Here is a 25,078-nt window from a genome sequence, read left to right on the forward strand (position 1 = left end):
ATACTGTATGGAGCACTATGTGGGGCCATTATACTGTATGGAGCACTATGTGGGGCCATTATATTGTATGGAGAACTATGTGGAGACATTCTACTATATGGAGCACTATATGGTGCGCATTATACTGTATGGAGCACTATGTGGGGCCATTATACTGTATGGAGCACTATGTGGGACCATTATACTGTATGGAGCACGATCTGGGGCCATTATACTGTAGGGAGCACTATGTGGGGCCATTATACTGTAGGGAGCACTATGTGGGGCCATTATACTGTAGGGAGCACTATGTGGGGCCATTATACTGTAGGGAGCACTATGTGGGGCCATTATACTGTAGGGAGCACTATGTGGGGCCATTATACTGTAGGGAGCACTATGTGGGGCCATTATACTGTATGGAGCACTATGTAGGGCCATTATACTGTATGGAGCACTATGTGGGGCCATTATACTGTATAGAGCACTATGTGGGGCCATTATACTGTATGGAGCACTATGTGGGGCCATTATACTGTATGGAGCACTATGTGGGGCCATTATACTGTATGGAGCACTATGTGGGGCCATTATACTGTATGGAGCACTATGTTGGGCCATTATACTGTATGGGGCAGTATGTGGGGCCATTATACTGTATGGGGCAGTATGTGGGGCCATTATACTGTATGGGGCAGTATGTGGGGCCATTATACTGTATGGGGCAGTATGTGGGGCCATTATACTGTATGGAGCACTATGTGGGGCCATTATATTGTATGGAGAACTATGTGGAGACATTCTACTATATGGAGCACTATATGGTGCGCATTATACTGTATGGAGCACTATGTGGGGCCATTATACTGTAGGGAGCACTATGTGGGGCCATTATACTGTATGGAGCACTATGTGGGGCCATTATACTGTAAGGAGCACTATGTGGGGCCATTATACTGTAAGGAGCACTATGTGGGGCCATTATATTGTATGGAGAACTATGTGGAGACATTCTACTATATGGAGCACTATATGGTGCGCATTATACTGTATGGAGCACTATGTGGGGCCATTATACTGTATGAAGCACTATGTGGGGCCATTATACTTTATGGAAAACTATGTGGGGCCATTATACTATATGGGGCATTATGTGGTGCCCATTATCCTGTATGGAGCACTTTTCATGGCCATTATACTGTATGGAGCACTATGTGAGGCCATTATTCTGTATAGAGGCCATTATACTGTATGGCCATTATACTGTATGGAGCACTATGTGGGGCCATTATGCTGTATGGAGCACCATGTGGGGCCATTATAGTATATGGAAGGCAATGCAGGGCCCTGTTATACTGTATGGAGGACTACTTGGGGCCATTATAGTATATGGAGTGTCACGGTCACGTGTGTCAGGACGCAGATGATGTCGCAAGGCGAACCTATAACACACGTGACCCTGGATACACCGCCTCCAGTGGGGCGAATTTAAATAATAAAGCGTGCAGGTGGATACGCCGCCTCCACCTGGCGGATTTAGGTATTACACGCCATGCATACATATATCTGGAAACCCCGCCTCCAGTAAGGCGCATTTAAATAATAAGGGGGGAACCTGGGTAACTTTAACAATGGTGGGCCCTGCGATAGGGAATGGGGAAAAGGAGACCTCCTGCACTCCCCTGAGCCAGTGTCCCTACACTCCTCACATTCCCTAAACAGGCTCCGCACCTGTCGCCGCACGCGTACCTTAACGCCCTTGCTCGCTCTGACCCTAAACCCTCACTAGGGAATGGGTCGGTGCGGAGACTAATCCCACCACTGCACTAACAACACACATGAGGAAAGAGACAATACAGGGGAAACACCACTTATCTTTGCTCTGTTGCGTGCGCTCCTACCAACAGAGCCCACCACCTGTGTGCATCTTCTCCTCCACCCTGATCCATCACATAACTGGATCCGTCACCATCGTGCAGCCTGGGAGCAGAGTCCATCACCACTTGCAGCAGTCCAGTACACAGAGTCCCAAGATGAGTCCAGCCTCTGCCAAGAATCCAAGCATGCTCGAGTCCAGTTCTCAGCAACCAAGTCGAACATGCTGAGTGCAACTCTCTTCCTAGTCGCCACTCCTCTAAGCCATGCCCGCACTTCCCGCCGACACCATAAACTGCGACTCCACCAAGCCATGCCAGTCCTTCCTGCAGACACCATTAGCTGGCACTCATCCTCTCTGGCTGACTGCGCAGGACTCCTATCCCGCTCTATCCTTCCACCAGGTTCTCCAACAACTCAGAAAGAAATATCACCAGCGGTGAGTGAACCCCCTAAGCACACCTTTATAGGGAGTCACACCTGATCCCTAATTAAGTGAACATTAACCTAAACCTATGGTGCGATACCGCTAACCACCACCGGGGACAGTCAAAACACCTTTGAACTCAACCAAAGTAAAAAAAGTTCACTTTGTGCTTTTAATACCGCCAGATCCAACACTGGATCATGACAGTACCCCCTCCTTAATGAGGGGCCTCTGGACCCTCAAGACCACCCCTCATTAGGGAAACACCTACAGCGGGGATGCCCAGACCCTGAGTTCACCCCACCATTCCCTGACACTTCAGGTTTATGACAAACACCGCTGATATTGGCAATATGTGTTCCTTTTGGAGGCACCACTCATCTCCACAGCGCCGACCTGGGGAATGAGTTAATGTATGTTTAGGTTTGCTCAGAGCTGATCAGACTCCACAACACATTTCCACAAGATGTTTTTTGGTGGCACACATACATGCTCGTCCACACACAGGTCCGGACCTGAACGTTTATTGCACACATACATTTGTCATTTTTTGGTGAACTCACTCTGGACTTGACCGAGGCGTCCCCCTGTGACACCACACTCACACCCCCACTATTCACCAAGGGACACCACCCTCCAACCCTTTCACCATGAGGACTGCGCCTCCTAGGGTTGGCTAATGGCGAGGGTAGAGATTTGTCCCTACTCCCCCGCAGCACACCTGCTGCACACATCAGGAGGAGAAGGGGACCGGGAAATGGAGGAAATATACTCTCGCTGGTCGCCTCCACACGACCAGGAGGGCGGCTTCTTCGATGGCATAGAAGATTTGGCGTAAAACCCCGCGGACTATCACACCAGTCAGCTCACCACAGGGGCGTACCCCTTCACCTCGGGGAATACCAGGCAGCTCCGTGGGGCACCATTCCTCCCACCTGCCTGGGTGCGCCCGCCTGCATGAACCCGTCCTGCTCCCCAGCAGCGACTCTAGGGGGATTTAGTACCATAGCCGCAGGAATATGGAGGAAAATATATATACTCGCTGGTCGCCTCCACACGACCAGGAGGGGCGGCATCGAAGATTTGGCATGAGCCCCGCGGACTATTCACCAATCTGCTCACCACAGGGACGTACCCCTTCACCTCGGGGAATGCCAGGCAGCTCCGTGGGGCACCATTCCTCCCACCTGCCTGGGTACCTCCCCGTGCGAGAGCAAGTCCCGCTCCCCAGCAGCGACTACACACCTAGTCAGCTCACTACAGGGACGTACCCCTTCACCTAGGGGAATGCCAGGCAGCTCCGTGGGGCACCATTCCTCCCACCTGCCTGGGTACCTCCCCGTGCATGAGCAAGTCCCGCTCCCCAGCAGCGACTCTAGGGGCTTTTGCCAGACCGCAGCCGCCATTTTTGATTTCCTGGTTATCTGAGTAGAGGCCCCAGACCGTGATAACTGCTGCTGCAGCGGCTCTAACACACCATGCCGCTCCCCACTCACCTCAGTGAGGCCCGGCAGCAATAACTCAGTGGTCTCCACATGGCCAAAGCTCACCAGAAAAAAAAAACTGTATGGCCTGTGATAATGTCACGGTCACGTGTGTCGGGACGCAGATGATACCGCAAGGCGAACCCATAACACACGTGACCCTGGATACACCGCCTCCAGTGGGGCGCATTTAAATAATAAAGCGTGCAGGTGGATACGCCGCCTCCACCTGGCGGATTTAGGTATTACACGCCATGCATACATATATCTGGAAACCCCGCCTCCAGTAAGGCGCATTTAAATAATAAGGGGGGAACCTGGGTAACTTTAACAATGGTGGGCCCTGCGATAGGGAATGGGGAAAAGGAGACCTCCTGCACTCCCCTGAGCCAGTGTCCCTACACTCCTCACATTCCCTAAACAGGCTCCGCACCTGTCGCCGCACGCGTACCTTAACGCCCTTGCTCGCTCTGACCCTAAACCCTCACTAGGGAATGGGTCGGTGCGGAGACTAATCCCACCACTGCACAAATAACACACATGAGGAAAGAGACAATACAGGGGAAACACCACTTATCTTTGCTCTGTTGCGTGCGCTCCTACCAACAGAGCCCACCACCTGTGTGCATCTTCTCCTCCACCCTGATCCATCACATAACTGGATCCGTCACCATCGTGCAGCCTGGGAGCAGAGTCCATCACCACTTGCAGCAGTCCAGTACACAGAGTCCCAAGATGAGTCCAGCCTCTGCCAAGAATCCAAGCATGCTCGAGTCCAGTTCTCAGCAACCAAGTCGAACATGCTGAGTGCAACTCTCTTCCTAGTCGCCACTCCTCTAAGCCATGCCCGCACTTCCCGCCGACACCATAAACTGCGACTCCACCAAGCCATGCCAGTCCTTCCTGCAGACACCATTAGCTGGCACTCATCCTCTCTGGCTGACTGCGCAGGACTCCTATCCCGCTCCATCCTTCCACCAGGCTCTCCAACAACTCAGAAAGAAATATCACCAGCGGTGAGTGAACCCCCTAAGCACACCTTTATAGGGAGTCACACCTGATCCCTAATTAAGTGAACATTGACCTAAACCTATGGTGTGATACCGCTAACCACCACCGGGGACAGTCAAAACACCTTTGAACTCAACCAAAGTAAAAAAAGCTCACTTTGTGCTTTTAATACCGCCAGATCCAACACTGGATCATGACATGGAGCACTTTTTGTGGCTAGGATTACAGCTGTAAAACTGTGATGGGGTCACCATTCTTTATTGGGGGGATTGAGGGAGCGGGGTACAGAGAGTCATGTTACCGTGCGTGCAGAAAATACTGTGGAGGAATTTGGGGGCACTTGTGTTTTCATCATACTTTATTATCTGTATTATTCAAGCTTTTTCATCCTTTTTTACTACATATTTATATTAGGCCATTGAGCCATCTGCTTTTTAATCCTCTTACATAATATATGATATTATTCCAATAATTCATTCTAAGATCTATTCATTAAATTGTACTTTGTGGGACGACGCCTTTACATTTGTTTCCATAAGAAAAAGTTAATCGTTATATTTGATGATCAGGAAAAACTTCCTCAACTGTAGACATTATTAATAAATATCATGGTTGGCCCTGACTTTGTCCGAGCTTTTAATTTGGCCACTGTGTATTTGAATTTGACATCCCATCTCTGTATGAAGCCGCAAGCTGCTATTCGTGGTCTACCCCCAATAGGCACCTTACGGGGTCATTGCAGTGTCCCTTACTCGTCTCTCGGGACTATTCCATGACTACTCGGGAAATGACCGGTTCCTTTTTAATACTGGATTGGACTGTGCCAGGCTCCGCGTGGGCGGGAGCTGCATATATAATACACACTGTGTGCCCACCTGTGAGCAGCGGCAGAGGCTGCGAGGATCCAGGAAGGAGAAGATGTAGAGGCTGAGCACTCTCGGGAGCACCGTGCTGAAATCCACAGCGTCTCGGGGGGCTTTCTCCTGGAGATGGGTGCTACAGAATCGAAGCTGCGACACGCTGCATCGCTCCAACAGGTCGCACAGGACGCGGCGTCTCTGAGCGTCCGACCATTTGTCAAACTGAGAATGGAAGGAAAAAAATGGCAGAATTACTTATGGGTAGAAAATGCTAGCTTCGGAGAAAGAATGGGGAGATGTCAGAAGAGGAAGGGGTCGCAACGATTGGACCCTGGTGGCATGTCCCCTCAATGGCGTTTCCTCTTGAAACAATGCACTTTACAGCACTACTGCAAATCCAACATAACTTTTGTAGATTGAAATCCTCAGCACAGGAATTAAGGACATGACCTGTGGATAGCTGTATACAGGTATGGGCCCAGGAAGGGACACAGTTAGAAGGGCTGCTGTGCAAAAACATGGATCCCTTGCAGTCCAATAGCTCATCATGATGCACAATCCCACCTGCTTTGGAGGTGGTAGTGGCCCCCTTTTCCATTAGGTCCCCTGTGAAGCTGTCCAGGTGCCACCAATTTTATGTCTTCCCCCCGTATGGGCCCAACAAGGCAATGAACCTGAAGCCAACGATCTTATTAAAGTCTACCATGCTTTTTGAAAAGTTTCTAATTACGGTTTCATGTAATGGAGATTAATTAAGGTGGGGGCAAGGGAAGGGGCTGATTGATGGATGGGGGTCCTGGTTAGTACATCAAAGACTCCACGCAATAGGAGACCATTGTGCAGGTGTCAGGGCCATAGCCTGTGTACACAGGTCATCAGATCTCAGATTACTTTCTGTAATGGGGCATCAATCAGACCTATAACTCCAGACTCAGTGCCCGGCGCTGCAGAACCTCTTATTTCTATATACTGGAATTGCCAAAGGGCTGAGACAGAGAGGATCTGCGTTCAGGGAAAATTGAGGGTGAAACATAAAATAATTTTTGAATAAATCTGATTAATGTTAAATCCGCCAGTTTCACTGGGGGCTATTAGTCAATCTAATGTACTGTATACGGGGGGACACCTGAGAGATGATTATCGGGCAGAGAAGGATCAGCTTTGCGGAACTGCAACATTCCCAAAACTTTTATAGGGCTTTCCACTGGCCATTTTACACCACAGAACTGGTGCCAAAAAGTCACTGATTTTCGTGTCTCTCTGTGGGCCGTGTCTCAGATCTCAGTCCTGTCATTTCACAGCGGATTACCTGCACTGATACATTGTAACAAACCATCAACTACGAAAAGTATTCAGTCTTTTTAGGTAACCTAACCCGGCTGGTGGACATCCCCTTTAAGTGCCTGTCCACCATGTATGGGGGACCTCCTCCATCATCCTCTGGTCAGTGCCTCCCATCCCGACACCTGGGCTGGACAAATGTTTGCTCGGCTCTAGAAGGAGCTGAAAAGAAGAACTTTACTAAGTGATGGGATTCTCCAGGGAGATGAACGGATTATAACTAGTCGTGCCGAAAACATCCGACAAACCGGCATCAACACTGGATTTCCAGACTATAGAGTGTCCAGGTACTGGCGGCTAATGACACCTAAATGTTATGTATGTATACAGTTAGGTCCAGAAATATTTGGACGGTGACACAAGATTTTTGCTTTTTACTAAAACGTATTTTAAGTTGTACATTCCATCTGGGGGGGGGGAGAAACGTCACCTCTCAGCTTTACTTAGAGGCTACTCACATCCTAATTGGAGGAAGGGATTAGGACTTACAGCTCGTTAATATGCAGCTGCCTCTTTTTAAATGTACTTTAAAGTAATTGGATAATTATCTCTAAAGCTTATTAATGGGCTGCACAGGCTATTCCCTCATTAATCCATCATCAATTAATCCACTAAATGGTCTGAAGCTGATTCCCAGGCGTGGCATTTGCATTTGGACACTGTTGCTGTGAACCCAAAAAATGCGGTCAAAGGAGCTCTCAATGGAAGGGAAACAGACCATCATTAGGCTGAAAAAAAAATCCATAAGACAGCAGAAAGCTAAAGAGCGGCCAAATCAACAGGACATTGGTGAGTTTGGGAACTCAAAAAGTCCTGGACGTCCACGAAAGACAACAGTGGTGGATGATGGCAGAATCCTTTCCGCGGTGAAGAAAAACTCCGTCACAACATCCACCCAAGTGAAGAACAATCTCCAGGAAGTCGGTGTTTCACTAAGTCTATCATGAAGAGAAGACTTCATAAGAGCAAATACAGAGGGTTCACCACAAGGTGTAAACCACACCTGGCGGCTTCTTTAGATGTATTTTTGGCAAAGTCTAATAAGGCCTTTCTATTTTTCAGGCTGATTAATGGTTTGCACCTTGTGGTGAACCCTTTCTATTTACTCCCATGAAGTGGAACATTCTCAAAGGCCGAGGCTTCATCAGATCTCAGCACTTTGAGCCAAATTTCACAAGCAGTTTCATTTTACATAAAAAATAGTGGCCTGCAGAGCTGAAATCACAAATAATTCTGGACCTAACTGTCTATAACTATATTACGCTTCTTTCCTGTTAGCTCTCAGATTCCTCACCTCCACATTTTATCATTGCCCTCTGCTGAGTTTGGGTCTATACAGGAAATAATTACACAGTGTGCCACCATACAGCGTCAGACCTGTGTGTTCAGGAGCTGGCGGTATTCTCCGTCTGTGCTGAAAATGTACGGTATATTCACTATCGTCACCATTACACGGTTTACATATAGAATTCATCTCCATAAAAAGATAAAACGTAATTCTCAAAATTGCCACTGGGAACAGTCAACATGTTTGTCATCAGGCACACTACTAAAAGCTTATCTAATGTCAGTACATACATTGTATTTACATAAAGACCCCACCAGCAGAAAAGTGAGCGCAGCTCTGGAGTATAATACAGGATGTAACTCAGGATCAGTAATGTAATGTATGTACACAGTGACTGCACCAGCAGAATAGTGAGTGCAGCTCTGGGGTATAATACAGGATGTAACTCAGGATCAGTAATGTAATGTATGAACACAGTGACTGCACCAGCAGAATAGTGAGTGCAGCTCTGGAGTATAATACAGGATGTAACTCAGGATCAGTAATGTAATGTCTGTACACAGTGACTGCACCAGCAGCATACTGAGTGCAGCCCTGTACACGCCCAGGAAGAGGAGGAGCATCGCAGCTGAGCGTCTGCAGGCTGGGGTTTTGCTAAGCTCCTGGGAAGGGAGGTTTTTCCTGCAAGGACTTTCCATCTGCCCCCTTCCCAGGAAAGAGGACTCTCCCTGGGACTGAGCGCCGGGGCTGTGCCCCTGGCTCCCACCCCCCGGCAAGCCAGCTGGGGGTGGGGGGCCTCATCCACAACCAGGAGGCCCAGGGCACAGCCAGCCAGTCCCAGGGATGGGGAAAAAGCGGACCCCAGGGGGCCGCAAGGCTCCAGGGTCCGGGACCCCTGAAGTGAAGGCTGTGGCGGGCCCTTCCCCCGGAGGTGCAGCAGCCGGCAGAGGTGAGGCGGGGCCCCCCCTTAACATCTGGGGCTCCAAGGTTGCGGGAGAGCCGGCTACCACCTACGCCTCCCGCATCCATGCCCACCTCTCCGAGTACGAGGAGGCCGGCAAGCAGCTCAGGAGACTCCGGGGGGGAGTTGGAGGGAGCCCGGGTCATCAGTAAAAACAGGCTCCCTGCCTCAAAGAGAGCGGAGGTCACCGCCACGGTCAAGCGGCTGAAAGGGGAGATTCGGGCCCTGGAGGACCGGCGAAGTTCCATCATGGCCGGCAGCGGCCCCTTCCAGGAAAAGCTGCAGAACGAGGACCGGTTCAGGGCCATGGCCGGTGGGTCTCCTGGGGGGTCAGGAGTCCCCATCCAGGTGGAGGAAAGCGAGGAGGAGGAAGAGCAGGATGGCGCCCACACCACACCCGGGCCACCTCCACCTGAAGACCTGGCGGACACCAGCGTGAGCCAGGTAACATGCAGTGGGATAGCCCCCGAGCAGGTGGCCCTCCCGCTAGACTCCAGTAACGCGGAGGAATGCGGGAGCGAGGGGGAGGATGGAGGGAGCGGGAGTAGTTCTGAGTGGGGCTGCCTCATCCTTAAACAAGTACGGCAGACGGAATCCCCAGCACGGTTTGGCACGCTGTTGTTTGGGTATGAAGTCTGCCCGGAGGATGAGGCAACCGGGAAGAGGAGAAACAGGAGGCGCAGGCGTAAGGCCTCTGAAGGCGTGGAGGAACAACTGGTTTTTGCTCCTCTTCCCGGGGCCCCTCTGTCGCGCTGTGTGGAACCCGCTACCCACCCCGGCTCGGGCCCTGTGGTGGGTCCGCAGCGAGGGAGCGGGGAGAGAGATGACTGTTGTGACCTGACTGTCGCATCTGGTGACAGTTCAGACCAGGGCAGCGACATGGAGGTCGGTGCTGGTTGTGGTGGTGGTGGTGTCCGGGCTCAGCCCTCGGTGGCAGGGGGGGCTGGCCTGGCACCAGGTAAAGTTGGTAAAGCCAGGGCCGCACCTCCGGCGGCGAGTGCTGGTGCTTCTGGACCCCCCACGTACGGATCCGCTAAGTCTGGATCGCTAGTGGTGGTCCAGAAGCCTAGGAAGGGCGAACAGAACATCAAGCAGCATCTGAGGCGGTGGAAAGTGCTGGTCGCTGCCATGTCGGCGCCTGTGGTGAGAGCGGGGTCTCCGGCACGTCGACCCAAAAAGGGGTCCGTGCAGGGGGCTCCGCCGCCGCTGGGCGACGAGGGGGAGTGGCCGGCCTTGCCCGTCTCAGGTAGTGGGCATAGGGTGGCGGCGGTGGTCCGTAAGGGGGGCGTGGCCTCCCCGAGTGTTGCGGGGCATGTCCTCCTTGGCCGTCGTCCCACCCGCTGCGTCTGCGTCGCCCGGGGGGGCGTGGCCTCGCAAGGGGTCGCTGCTCTGCCCGTGGTGGCTGTGACTGGAGGGGGGGGCGTGGCCTCAGCGGTCGCGGCTCCGCCCGCTGTGCTCGCATCACCCGGGGGGCCGTGGCCTCGCAGGGGGCCGCGGCTCTGCCTGGGGTGGCCGCGACCGGCGGGGGAGGCGTGGCCACGGCGGGCCCGCTGCCCTCTGTCCCACCCACCCTTCCAAGTAATGCTGTGCTTCCCCCAAAAGCTGGCGGGGAGTTGTCGGGGTCCCCGGCCCACCTACCTTCATCTGAGGGTGCGGGGACTCTGGCGCTCCCTGGCAAGCCGGCGGCGGGGGTGAAGAAAAGTGCAGGGCAGGGAGCGGTGCCAGTGGCCGTCCCTGCCCAGAGCAAGGAAAACTCAGGAAAAGAAAAAAAATGGAGCTGAAACCAGGAGCTGCTGTTGCTCCTAGGCCCAGCCAGGGCAGACTGCAGGATGTCATCAGCACTGAGGCATTTAAAGGGGCAGCGGCGCTCCTGGACAGGATCTGGAGTAGCTCCCAGCAAGAGAGCTCAGGGCCCCCAGCAGGCAAAGAGAGGAACTGCACTGGTTCAGGAAATGTAAATAATGTTGCTGTGTACACCAATTGTGCGAGTGAGAGTGAGTACGAAAGCGGAGTGGACATATTTGAGATGTTTGCTGAAGTGAATGGTGATATGAGTGACATGGATGAGGGAGTGAGTGCTACTGTGAATGTGGGTGAGTGTGCTGGAGTGAATGCTGGGGTGAATGCAAATAATAAAAGAGTGAATGGGAGAGTGACTGGGAGGACGAATGAGGGTGCTGGCACAAGTGGTGGTAGTGGTGGGAGGGCTGGCCCGTCTGCCCCTCCGGCCGCGAGACCCCAACGCAATTATGCGGGGGCCGCGGCTGGGGGTCGGGGTGGTCCTGGGGGGTCTCCTCGCCTCCGAGCTCCAGGGACGGCGTTTCGCACCGCCGTTTCCTGGAGGCTCTCAAAAGGGGAGATAGATCAATAGTGGTAGAGGGGAGGATGGTGGACTTGTCTTTCTGGATAGAGAGACACGGCCTTGCTGCCTTCCAAAATCAAAGGGAGGGAGGGACTGTTTGGTCTCTCCCCACAGCCGGGCAGGGGCCGCCAAGAAGGAATGTGGTCCGTCTTAGGTGGGGGGGCAGTGAAGCTTGTCCACCTAGGAGCAAGGTGGTGGAGCTCCTCCTTAAGATGGGCTTCGGGGCGAATGACATCTTTGCCCTGATACATCCTTCGGCGTCCCGCTTCTTCGACGTCAGCTTCGTGCGGCCAGAGGGGCTTGAGCTCTTCTGGTCGAATTACGAGCTGGTGCGAGAAGAGCCCGGATGGTGAGACTTCGTGGCTCAAGCGGTGTCTCGCCAAAATTCCGTCAAGCGAGTGACCGTGGTTACATGTAACGAGTCACTCGCAGGCGTGGACATCATGACGTGGCTTTCCCGTTACGGGGAGGTCACCGAGGTCCCAAAAAAGAACAGGGACGAGTTCGGCATCTGGTCGGGGGGCTGGACCTTCATGGTTAAATTGAAGGTTTCCGGCGGCACGGTCACCCACATCCCTTCCTCGGCGTTCCTGGGAAGGGACAGGATCCTGGTCTTCTACCAGGGGCAACCGAAGGTCTGCCACAAGTGCAGCGACCCCACCCACTTCAGCGCCAACTGCAAGGTGCAGAAGTGCGCGTTGTGTGGTGGGGAAGGTCACCTGGCCGCCTTGTGTAAGGATATTCGGTGCCACCTGTGTGGTGACCTAGGTCACCCTCTCAGCCGCTGCCCTCGCTCTTTCTCTAATGCTGCCGCAGGCCCAGTGGGGGGAGACCATGGGGGCGCAACCCCCGGTGGCGCATCTTCTGCTGTGACAGGTGGTGGCGGAGGAGGAAGGGCTGAGGGGCCAGTGAGGAAGGGCAATGCTGCAAGGGGCCCCGCGTACCAGCGGAGGCAGGAAAAGCGCCAGGGAGGTAAGGGACAGGTGGAGCCTCGGGCAACCGGGGCGATGCCTGCTCCTCCCTCCAGGCCCATGGCCAAAGCCTCTGAGGCCCTGGGGGAGAGTGCGGTGAGTGAGGAGATCAGGAGGATGGAGAGAGAGGAGAAAGCGGCTGACTCAGACGACTCCTCTCGTTATGAAAGTGTTGACGAGGATGTCAGAGAGCAGCCTACAGCATCAGGTGGCAAAACCAGGCGTGCCAAGCGCAAAACGGGGGGAAGAAGGCTGACAAGCCTTCAAAGTCGCCCCCGACCACCAGGGTGCACACGGAAGGGTCCGCTGACACCCCTCTGATCAGACTCTCCAACCGATTCAGCGCCCTCGGAGGTTCAGATGATGAGCTGCAAGACGAGGGTGCTGGGCCGGGGGCAACACTGGGGGGTCCTTCGGGGGATGGCGGAGTCCGTCCCTCAGGGGGCACTGTTCCTCCTGAGGGGGGGACAGACCTGGAACCCGGGGGCGAGGACACCGGGGGGGGGTGGGATGGACACGTCGGGAGCTTCCCTGAAAAGGAAGGTGTCTGACCCCTCCCCAGGTGGAGGTGATAGCGGGGCAGGGAAGAAACTGGCCATCCAACTCGATCACCCATGATGGCTGAACTCGCCCCGTTGACGCTGGCGTCCATTAATGTCGCCAGCATTAAGTCAGATGCGAATCGCTTCACGGCCTTTGATTTTTTCTCCCGGATTGAGGCAGAAATTTTATTCTTGCAAGAGACCAGACTAACAGACATGGGGGCCATCTATAAAGCACGGAGGGAGTGGAGGTGCGGGCCCTCATACTGGTCTCTTGCGGCCGAGCCGTATAGCGGGGTGGCAGTCCTTTTTAAAACTGCAGCTGTTGAATGCCGACGGGTTACTGAGTTGGAAATGGGGAGGTGCCTGATCCTAGATGTCTTCATGAGGGGACAAGAGCTCTGGCTCATCAACATCTACGGCCCGCAGTCCAAGTGGGACCGCAAATGTCTCTTCCTGAGGATCAAGCCCTTTCTTTTTACGAGCCGGCAGGTGGTCTTCGGTTGGGACTTCAACACCATTATGAGGTCCCGTGACCGGGGGGGTCCCGGAGATCGCCTGGCTTATGATAGCGTCGCGTTGAATAGCATAGCCAGTGAAGCTCGCCTGGTGGATGTCCACATCCGGCACACCCCAGGTCACGGGGGTTTCACCTACCATAGGGGTAGCAGTAGGTCTAGAATAGACAGATTTTTTTTGAAGGAGGACGCCATCTTTTCTGCTGTGTCCGCCGTTGAGGTGGAGTTCTCCGATCACTGTCTAATTTTCTTTTCTCTGAATGTTGCAGAGACTCCTCGGATGGGAAGAGGGCTGTGGAAGCTCAATTCGTCCCTGCTGGAAGAAGCGGAGGTGAGACAATCCTTCGAGGATTTTCTTCAGAGCCAGGTACCGCTGTTGGATCTCTGTAGTAGTAAGTCAGAGTGGTGGGAGATCTTCAAAAAGCGGGTGGCGGGGTTCTTCCGTCAGCTCTCGAACCTCAGAAGTCTGAACAGGCACCGCTTGTATCAGGCTCTGGGGAGGAAACTCGAGCAGCTTGTCTCGACTGGAGGTGACCGTGAGGAAATCTCCAGAGTGAAATCTTTACTCAAGAGGTGTCAGTATGATAGGCACACATCTTTGGTTTTTGAGAGGAACTTCGGGAAGTACCGCTCGCCCGACCCTTACAGAAACTGTAAGATGTCAGTGAATTGTAAGATGGTAACAGGACTGATCGACAGTACGGGGTCCCTGAACAGATCCAAATCAGGGATCCTGGAGGTGGTCAGATCCTTCTACTCACACCTCTTGGAGAAGAAAGATCTGGATCGGGACAGGATGTCGGCTTTCCTGGCTGAAACCGTCCCTGAGCCAGGGGGTGATCCCTCTCTTGGTGTTTTGGCAGAAGAAATCAGGGAAGAGGAAGTGAGACTGGCCATTGATGGGCTTCAGCCCAAGAAATCGCCAGGTCTGGATGGCTTAACATCCGAGTTCTATAAGACTTTTAGGGACTCCTTGGTCCCCCTCTTGACAGGGTATTTAATGAGTGTCTCTCCTCGGGCACTCTTCCCGACTCAATGAGGAAGTCAGCTCTCATTCTGTCAAAGGGTAAGGATCCGTCCCGTATCGAGAATTGGCGTCCCATAGCGCTTCTCGATACGGACCGGAAGGTTCTGGCCAAGGTGCTGTTTAATCGGCTGGTGAAGTTTGCACCCCGGCTCCTTTCAGGGGCCCAGCATTGCTCTGTTCCAGGCCGCAGTACTTTTAGTGCTGTGCTCGGTGTCCGAGAGGCAGTGGAGCAGGGTAGGGCAGGTCACTGGAAGGGGTACTTGCTGTCATTAGATCAAGCGAAAGCCTTTGACCGGGTCAACCACGAGTACCTCTGGTCTGTCCTTTTGAGGTATGGTCTGCCTGGGAGGTTTGTAAAATGGTTAGAAATCTTGTACCAAGGGGCTGAGACTTTTCCGCTGGTGAACGGTTGGTCAGGTCGCCCTTTTGAGGTGGGTTCTGGGGTCCGTCAGGGCTGTCCGCTGAGCCCGCTTTTATACGTGTTCGCGATCGATCCCTTCCTAAGGAGGGTAGATCGTGGACCGTTGGCGGGAGTCGGGATGGACCAGGCGGGCTCTGGGTCCTCTCTGAGGGTGGTGGCGTACGCCGATGATGTTTCCCTTTTCGTGTCCTCGAGAGGGGAGGCGGATTGGGTCATGTCGGAGGTAGTGCGCTACTCGGAGGCATCCGGGTCCTTGATCAACCGGGATAAGTGTGAAAGTCTCTGGCTGGGAGGGGGAGATCCCAGGTTTGATCTCCCGGACACCCTTTCAGGGCCCCAGGGCACCGCCAAAATTCTAGGCATCGAATTTGGCCCCGGGGATTACCCCCAGCAAAATTGGGAGGGCAGAGTTAAGATCGCCGCCCAAAAGGTGGACCAATGGAAGGGTTGGTCTTTAACCCTGAGGGAAAGGGTGGCCCTGGCTAAAGGCTTTCTGCTACCTTTATTAATATACCTGGGCAGTGTGTGCATCTTGCCGGAACCTCTCTGGACACGGGTCTATAGCCTGTTCTTCCAATTGTTATGGGGGAATAGGCTTAACCTAATCAAGAGGGAGGTTACATACCGTACGAGGAGACTAGGCGGGTTGGGTATGGTCAACCCGGTGGTGTTTCTAGTAAACACCTTTCTTAAGACTAACATCTCCAACCTCTGGCTAGAGAGGGCTCCTCCATGGGTAATCTCCTGCAAGGGTTGGCTTTGGCCTTTCTTCCAGGAATGGGAGACAGGAGGGCAGGTGAAGGACCTACGCACACCTCATGGGCATCTCCCGGCTTACGCTACCCCGGTTCTGAAGGTGATCCGCCGGTGGGGTCTGGGAATGTGGGAAATCAGGACCATGTCGAGGCAATGCCTTGACAGGAGGGTCCTGTTGACCCATTTCCAGAAGCCCCTGGCCCTTAAGGATTGCCCAGGCCGGGATCTGGAGGTCGGGCTGGGGCTTTTAAATTCTAAGCGGATCCCCATGAAGTTTTGGGACTTGACCTGGCGTTGCTTCCACGGGAGGCTGTATGTAAAGGATAGCTTGAAGTGCAGGAAATCCGATGATCGGGGTTGTCCCCGTGAGGAGTGTGGCGACGTGCTGGAAAGCATGGAGCACTTCCTGCTTCATTGTCCCTTTAATGCAGAGGTTTACAACAGGGTGGGTGCTTCCATACGTTGGCCGCGACTGGCGTCCCTCTCCTACGCTGAGTGGGCCTACGGAGCGTTCAGATCCCTGGGTGGCCGGGACCCGTGCACTTTATTCCTAGTCAGTGTAGTGGTTAGGTTCTACACTTGGAATGCACGTTGCCTAGTTTCGACGCGGAAAAAACCCTCCCAAGGGATGAGGTGGTAGGAAACATCTTGGGTGACCTGGTGAAGGTCCATTCTTTGGAGTTCGAAAGGTTGGGTGTGAGGAAGGTCTCTTGGCTTTGGAGAGGCCTCTCCTTTTAAAAACGCACTCAAGGGAGAGCTAGCTCCGTGTGAATGAGGATAGGGATAGCATAAGTTTCACTGGGTGTGTTAGGGACAGAAGTAGGGGCAGATAGGGACAGGGAGGGACAGGCACTGAGGGACAGATAGAGAGTTAGTTATGTTAAGTTAGGTGGAGTAGGGACAGGAAGGGACAGATAGGGACAGTTTCTATAGGGACAGAAGCAGGGACAGTTTTAGTCGTTGAGGGACAGGGTGAATGAGTTAGTGAGGGACGGGGCCTCGAGAACTCCTTTTCCTGGTGGTGGGCTAAAAGCATGCCACTCTAGTCTTTTGTTTTGGAAACAGAGCATTAATGGATATTGGGCTTGCAGGCACTGAACTTGGGCCTGTAAGAAAAGTTTTGAAGGGTATGGTGTATTTAGTAATTAATTATATTTAATTGGTTATCTTGTATTATGTATTGTATTGTATTGTATGTTATTATGTGTTGTGTATGTGTTATTATTTTCTTTTAGTTAGAGGGCATGGGAGGGTATAGTGAGGTTGGGAGGGGGTGAATGGGGGAGGTGAGAGTGGAAAAAAATCAAAGGACCCCAAGTCAAAGGGAAGTGGCAAGTGGAGATATCATACCACGGACCATGGAGGGAAAAGGCATGCTGGAGCACATCGGAGGCAAATGGTGGAGGGTTTTTTTTTTTGAGGGGCATAAAACTTTCGTGCTCCTCAAGTAGATGTGATAGGCCACGAACTGTTATGGACCTTGTGGAGTGATAGGCCATGGACGTATATGGACCTGTGGTGAGGAAAAATTGTGGGGGAAAAAGAAAAAAAAAAAAAAAAAGATAGGGGTGTTAAGCTCGGTGGGGGTTTCTTGCCAAGTTAATGGCTAAAGTTACTTTTGAGGCAGTATGGGCCGGAAATTTTTCTTTTGTTATTTGTATATAGGTATGGGTGGGAAGCGTGAATGGGGTGTGAAAGGGTATGCATGAGGATGAATGGATTATATCTGGGTTTTTATTTTTATTTTTTAAATTGTATAGTGTTGGTGGAGAGATCCTGCTGGGGGCCTTCCAAGCTGGAAAGCTTGAGGACCACAAGGGACATTGCAAGTTTTGCACAGGCGTTGTATGTTTCTGTATGGTTTTGTCTTGGTTTTTAGTTCTGGAATGTTGTTTTTGTCTGTCTTATGTATTGTGTTTTTGATATTTTTATAATAAAAGAGATACAGGATGTAACTCAGGATCAGTAATGTAATGTAATGTATGTACACAGTGACTGCACCAGCAGAATAGTGAGTGCAGCTCTGGAGTATGATACAGGATGTAGCTCAGGATCAGTAATGTAATGTATGTACACAGTGACTGCACCAGCAGAATAGTGAGTGCAGCTCTGGGGTATAATACAGGATATAACTCAGGATCAGGAATGTAATGTATGTACACAGTGACTGCACCAGCACAATAGTGAGTGCAGCTCTGGAGTATAATACAGTATGTAACTCAGGATCAGTAATGTAATGTATGTACACAGTGACTGCACCAGCAGACTAGTGAGTGCAGCTCTGGGGTATAATACAGGATATAACTCAGGGTCAGTAATGTAATGTATGTACACAGTGACTGCACCAGCAGAATAGTGAGTGCAGCTCTGGGGTATAATACAGGATATAACTCAGGATCAGGAATGTAATGTATGTACACAGTGACTACCAGCAGAATAGTGAGTGCAGCTGTGGAGTATAATACAGGATGTAACTCAGGATCAGTAATGTAATGTATGTACACAGTGACTGCACCAGCAGAATAGTGAATGCAGCTCTGGAGTATAATACAGCATGTAACTCAGGATCAGTAATGTAATGTGTGTACACAGTGACTGCACCAGCAGAATAGTGAGTGCAGCTCTGGAGTGTAATACAGCATGTAACTCAGGATCAGTAATGTAATGTATGTACACAGTGACTGCACTAGCAGAATAGTGAGTGCAGCTCTGGAGTGTAATACAGCATGTAACTCAGGATCAGTAATGTAATGTGTGTACACAGTGACTGCACCAGCAGAATAGTGAGTGCAGCTCTGGGGTATAATAGAGCATGTAACTCAGGATCAGTAATGTAATGTATGTACACAGTGACTGCTCCAGCGGAATAGTGAGTGCAGCTCTGGAGTGTAATACAACATGTAACTCAGGATCAGTAATGTAATGTATGTACACAGTGACTGCACCAGCAGAATAGTGAGTGCAGCTCTGGAGTATAATACAGCATGTAACTCAGGATCAGTAATGTAATGTGTGTACACAGTGACTGCACCAGCAGAATAGTGAGTGCAGCTCTGGAGTATAATACAGGATGTAACTCAGGATCAGTAATGTAATGTATGCACACAGTGACTGCACCTGCAGAATAGTGAGTGCAGCTCTGGAGCATAATACAGGATGTAACTCAGGATCAGTAATGTAATGTATGCGCACAGTGACTGCACCAGCAGAATAGTGAGTGCAGCTCTGGAGTATAATACAGGATGTAACTCAGGATCAGTAATGTAATGTATGTACACAGTGACTGCACCAGCAGAATAGTGAGTGCAGCTCTGGGGTATAATACAGGATATAACTCAGGATCAGGAATGTAATGTATGTACACAGTGACTGCACCAGCACAATAGTGAGTGCAGCTCTGGAGTATAATACAGTATGTAACTCAGGATCAGTAATGTAATGTATGTACACAGTGACTGCACCAGCAGACTAGTGAGTGCAGCTCTGGGGTATAATACAGGATATAACTCAGGGTCAGTAATGTAATGTATGTACACAGTGACTGCACCAGCAGAATAGTGAGTGCAGCTCTGGGGTATAATACAGGATATAACTCAGGATCAGGAATGTAATGTATGTACACAGTGACTACCAGCAGAATAGTGAGTGCAGCTGTGGAGTATAATACAGGATGTAACTCAGGATCAGTAATGTAATGTATGTACACAGTGACTGCACCAGCAGAATAGTGAATGCAGCTCTGGAGTATAATACAGCATGTAACTCAGGATCAGTAATGTAATGTGTGTACACAGTGACTGCACCAGCAGAATAGTGAGTGCAGCTCTGGAGTGTAATACAGCATGTAACTCAGGATCAGTAATGTAATGTATGTACACAGTGACTGCACTAGCAGAATAGTGAGTGCAGCTCTGGAGTGTAATACAGCATGTAACTCAGGATCAGTAATGTAATGTGTGTACACAGTGACTGCACCAGCAGAATAGTGAGTGCAGCTCTGGGGTATAATAGAGCATGTAACTCAGGATCAGTAATGTAATGTATGTACACAGTGACTGCTCCAGCGGAATAGTGAGTGCAGCTCTGGAGTGTAATACAACATGTAACTCAGGATCAGTAATGTAATGTATGTACACAGTGACTGCACCAGCAGAATAGTGAGTGCAGCTCTGGAGTATAATACAGCATGTAACTCAGGATCAGTAATGTAATGTGTGTACACAGTGACTGCACCAGCAGAATAGTGAGTGCAGCTCTGGAGTATAATACAGGATGTAACTCAGGATCAGTAATGTAATGTATGCACACAGTGACTGCACCTGCAGAATAGTGAGTGCAGCTCTGGAGCATAATACAGGATGTAACTCAGGATCAGTAATGTAATGTATGCGCACAGTGACTGCACCAGCAGAATAGTGAGTGCAGCTCTGGAGTATAATACAGGATGTAACTCAGGATCAGTAATGTAATGTATGTACACAGTGACTGCACCAGCAGAATAGTGAGTGCAGCTCTGGAGTATAATACAGGATGTAACTCAGGATCAGTAATGTAATGTATGTACACAGTGACTGTACTATGTATATAGACTTTATAAAAGACCTGCAGCCGGATGGGACATGAATCTCTTTCTATGGAGCAATAATGAGCATTTCTGTTACTATGATGACATTACAGAAGTAGAACAACATACAGATGCCGATGTCACAGAATTTCCATTGACAAAATGTAATGACATTGATCATGGGAGAAAGGCGCAGAACAGTGACTTATACATCACGTGAATGGTGGACGGAGGATCGCCTCGTACCCACTTTCCTAGTAAAGCTCTTCTTTCTTCAAACACCTATGCAAATATAAAGGATGACAGCTGTAAATCCAATGTATAGAGCGCACACAGGATACAATGTAGCACACTGGGAAACGAGCCTGCTGCCCAGGGGCGACACGACGCACCGCTCTCTGATAAAGAGGAGTAACTATCTTCTGCTCTCGTTATTGTGGACGGCTCATAAGTTTTTACCATTTTCAAGATCCCTGCTTTTGCCAAGTGGAAACATTCCTGCTTACATCCAGGGGCCGAAATCCATTTTGGATCTCGCTCTCCCTTGTGAATGAACAAGACCAGATTTTCAGCCACTGAAAGCAAAGAAGAATGTTCTCATTCACTGACAGCAAGTTGTGGATCTTAACCCTTTCCTGATGGCGACAATTTTCATTTTTGCACATTTTCCCCCCTTTTTTCTTTAATTTTTCCATCTCTATCGATGTATGAAGGCTAGTTATTTGCAGGACGGTTTGCAGCAAGTTTGCAGTTGACTTGCTTTTTCTAGCTGCTGTCGTTCTACTGCAATGACGGCTTTTATCTTTCATAGTGTAAAGCTGGCTTCAATAAAGCCTGGCCTCCAGAACCTTGCTGAGAGTGTGCAGTGGTTACATTGGTACATTCCGGTAGAAGAGTTAATTCCTAACATCCCAGTCGCCTCTCCACCAGTAATATGCTCAACTCCTCCCTCTCCCTCCGTTCCAGCTCCTGACAAGCTGCTGTTATACATCCTGGAAATCAGCGGTTCACACCACCGGACTCTTCCAGCGCTGTTCTTCTAATAACGGCTCTCATTGTCCCAAACTTCAGTGACACTGCTATAGATAAGACTCTGGAAGTGAGGAGACAGTAAGGAGACGCCATAGCTCTGAGCTGCTCAAAAGGCAACTTGGAAATACCCCTTTAAAGAACTTGTACAAAACTTTGCCCAGTGGACCTGATATGTAAATAGTATCAAACTCTGACATATTCTTCTACTGGCACTCCGCAGGATCCAGCGTACGCTGCTCTGTGGTCTGCACAAATATAGGAAGCTGTGCTGTCAGGGGACCACTGCGAGCTGTGATTGACTGCAGAGGTATGGTGACTTGAACAGCGCTTCATTGGATGCTTTATGCTGATGGGCTGCACTGACACATTGTAACAAGTTTTGGGGACAGAACTTGGTGGTGCTGCTGTGCTACGCTTAGTAAGATGCCCTGAAAAGATACACTGTATCCAGGGCTGGCGTGAACGGCAGGCAGACTAAGCAGCTGCCTAGGGCCCCCCGCTCCCCCAGGGGCCCACAGCCAATGGCGTACCATTAATAGCGGCACACCACACAGCCGCTATAGGGCCCGTGAGTCAGAGGGGCCCACCAGATGCCAGCATCAACCCCCGCATTCAACTGTATTGGCATCATGAACGCGGATTCAATTGAAAGCAATAATGGAGGAAAGAGCATCAGCTGGCGCTCCCTCTCCCATCATTCCCCTCTGCCTCTGACACTGCTAGTGCACGATGACGTCACTTCATCGAGCACCCGCTGTGTGCCAGGCAGTGCAGCTGCAGACACCGGAGCAGAGCCTGGAGCAGCGCGTGGAACAAGGAGAGGTGAGGATTGTGTGGTGTCTTTTTTTAAACTATATCAGTGAGTGAGTACTGGACTGTGGGGCTGGATTATACTCTATGGGGGAGGGTGGGGGGCTACATTATATTCTATGGGGAGTAGGCTGTATTATACTCTGAGGGGGGTTTATTATACTATATGAGGGGGCTACATTATAGTCTATGGGGGCTGCATTATACTATATGAGGGGCTGCATTATACTATATGAGGGGCTAAACACAAGCAGAAGCCCAACACTTTATATGAAAAAGTAGGTTAGCTTACTATGGCCTCATTACTAATTGATATGGGGCATTTAGGTTCGCCTTTTTCTGATATTCATGCATTATATATGTTGTTTCTGCTCTGGATATTGGTGTCACTTGGTCCTTTTATCTCCCCTTCCCAGTCTGTCCTGTTTTTTGTGTCTATTTTCACTGCAACTTTGCTATTTATGAAAATTGTCTGTGCATTTGATATTAAAACACACTTTCCCCAGTACCAGAAGTCCGCTGCCTCTCAGTAACCTTTGACTCTGCCCCGTCCTTCAAACCGCACATCCAAGCTCTCTCTACCTCCAGTCGCCTCCAGCTCAAAAACATTTCCAGAATCCGTCCCTTCCTCAACCCTGAATCTACTAAAATGCTTGTGCATGCCCTCATCATCTCCCGCCTCGACTACTGCAACATCCTTTTCTGTGGTCTCCCTGCTAACACCCTCGCACCTCTCCAGTCCATCCTTAACTCTGCCGCCCGACTAATTCATCTCTCTCCTTGCTACTCCTCCGCTTCTCCCCTCTGCAAATCTCTTCACTGGCTCCCATTCCCTCAGCGTATCCAATTCAAATTACTAATACTGACCTACAAGGCCATCTATATCCTGTCTCCCCCTTATGTCTCTGAACTAATCTCCCGATACCTTCCCTCACGTAATCTCCGGTCCTCCCAAGACCTCCTTCTCTCCTCCACACTTATTCGCTCCTCACCCAACCGCCCCCAAGACTTCTCCCGAATAGCCCCCATCCTCTGGAATTCTTTGCCCCAACACGTCCGACTATCACCCGCCAACTGCCAGTCAATGATTGCGCCGCAATCATTGACTGGCAGTTGGCGGGTGAAATGATGAGTATCCACTTTAGTTCTATCTGACCATATTTGTGATACATGCATTGTATAAGTTAACCCTGAATTTATCGTTATGTTGAGACTGATCCTGATATGGGTCTAAGGGCATCATGTCTGAGATTGATCCAATAGTAATTCCCTGTTTTATTGATGTTGGATGGGAATTATGAGGAGTCAGCCTATGAATCTTTGAATATTATTTGATGGTCAGAAATAACTCTTTCCTAATAGACTACTGATCTGTATGGGGTACAACCAGTAATGTATATAGTCAGTCTGAAAAAGGATTCTATGTCTGACTATCAACCACATTTGCATCCTTCAGACAGAACCTGAAAACCCACCTCTTCAAGAAAGCCTACAGCCTACCATGACCCCGCTACCTCCTTCTCGCTCACCACTACCGGTGATATCACCTCAACCAACACCGGAACTGCTGAAACCCCCCAACCTACTGTCTCCTTCCCCACCATCCTGTGGCATGTAAGCCCGAAAGGGCAGGGTCCTCTCCCCTCTGTATCAGTCTGTCATTGTTAGTTTGTTTACTGTAAGTGATATCTGTCATTTGTATGTAACCCCTTCTCATGTACAGCACCATGGAATCAATGGTGCTATATAAATAAATAATAATAAAAATTGTAATTTTTTTATATACTATCTGAATCCATTACTCCCATTTTTTCTCCTTGTTTCAAATTTTATATGAGGGGGCTACTTTATATTCTATGGTGGGGTTGCATTATACCCTATGAGGGGACTACATTATAGTCTATGGGGGGTGGCTGCATTATACTATATGATGGGGCTACATTATATTCTATGGGGAGATGTATTATAGTATATGATGGGGCTACATTATATTCTATGGGGGGCTGCATTATGCAATTTTGGAGGCTGCATTATATTCTATTGAGAGGGCTGCATTATACTGTGTGAGAGGGCTACATTATATTCTATGGGGGTCTGCATTATACTCTATGAGGGGGTTACATTATAGTATAAGAGGAGGGCTGCATTATATTATATGGTGGGGATGCATTACATTCTATGGGGGTTCTGAATTATACTATATGAGGGGGGATGCATTATATTCTATGGTTGAGCAGCATTATATTCTATGGGGAGGTCTGCATTATACTCTGTGAAGGGGCTACATTATATTCCATGGCGGGTGGCCGCATTATACTTTGTGAGGGGGCAACATTATATTCTATGGGGTGGCTGCATTATATTATATGAGGGCTGCATTATACTCTATAAGACTATAGGCAGTGCATTAAACTGTATTGAGGACTATAGGGAATACATTATACTATATGAAGAACTATGGGGTGCATTATACTATGGGAAGTGAATTGTACTACATGGAGGACTATGATGGGTTTATTATACTATATGGAGGACTATGAGGAGTGTATTATACTATATGGTGGACTGAGGAGTGTATTATACTATATGGAGGACTATGGGGAGTGTATTATACTATATGGAGGATTATGGGGCATATTATATTATATAGCGGACTATGGGGCACATTATATTATATGGAGGACTATGGGGAGTGCATTATACAATATGGAAGACTGTGGTGCACATTATACTATATGGAGGACTGTGGGGTGCATTATACTATGTGGAGGACTATGAGGTGTATTATACTAAACAAACAAAATGCTACCTATTAATCAAGAAATTAGCTTGTTTATGCCGGAACAAAA

The 25,078-nt window shown here is 50.1% G+C and overlaps 1 protein-coding gene across 1 annotated transcript in view; it reads right to left on the reverse strand.

Moving 5' to 3' along the window:
* FBXO16 (F-box protein 16) overlaps positions 1 to 25,078 on the reverse strand; it is a 73,710-nt gene that overhangs the window by 36,060 nt on the left and 12,572 nt on the right. Inside the window, exons 3-4 of the mRNA XM_073586337.1 lie at positions 20,634 to 20,669; positions 5,652 to 5,858 (exon numbers count right to left, since the gene is read on the reverse strand). Coding sequence (XP_073442438.1) covers positions 5,652 to 5,858; positions 20,634 to 20,669 — 243 coding nt within the window. The remainder of the gene's footprint in view (positions 1 to 5,651; positions 5,859 to 20,633; positions 20,670 to 25,078) is intronic.

This window comes from Dendrobates tinctorius, unplaced genomic scaffold (assembly GCF_039654945.1).
Source record: "Dendrobates tinctorius isolate UK_male_01 unplaced genomic scaffold, ASM3965494v1 ptg000093l, whole genome shotgun sequence".
NCBI classification, from domain to species: Eukaryota; Metazoa; Chordata; class Amphibia; order Anura; family Dendrobatidae; genus Dendrobates; species Dendrobates tinctorius.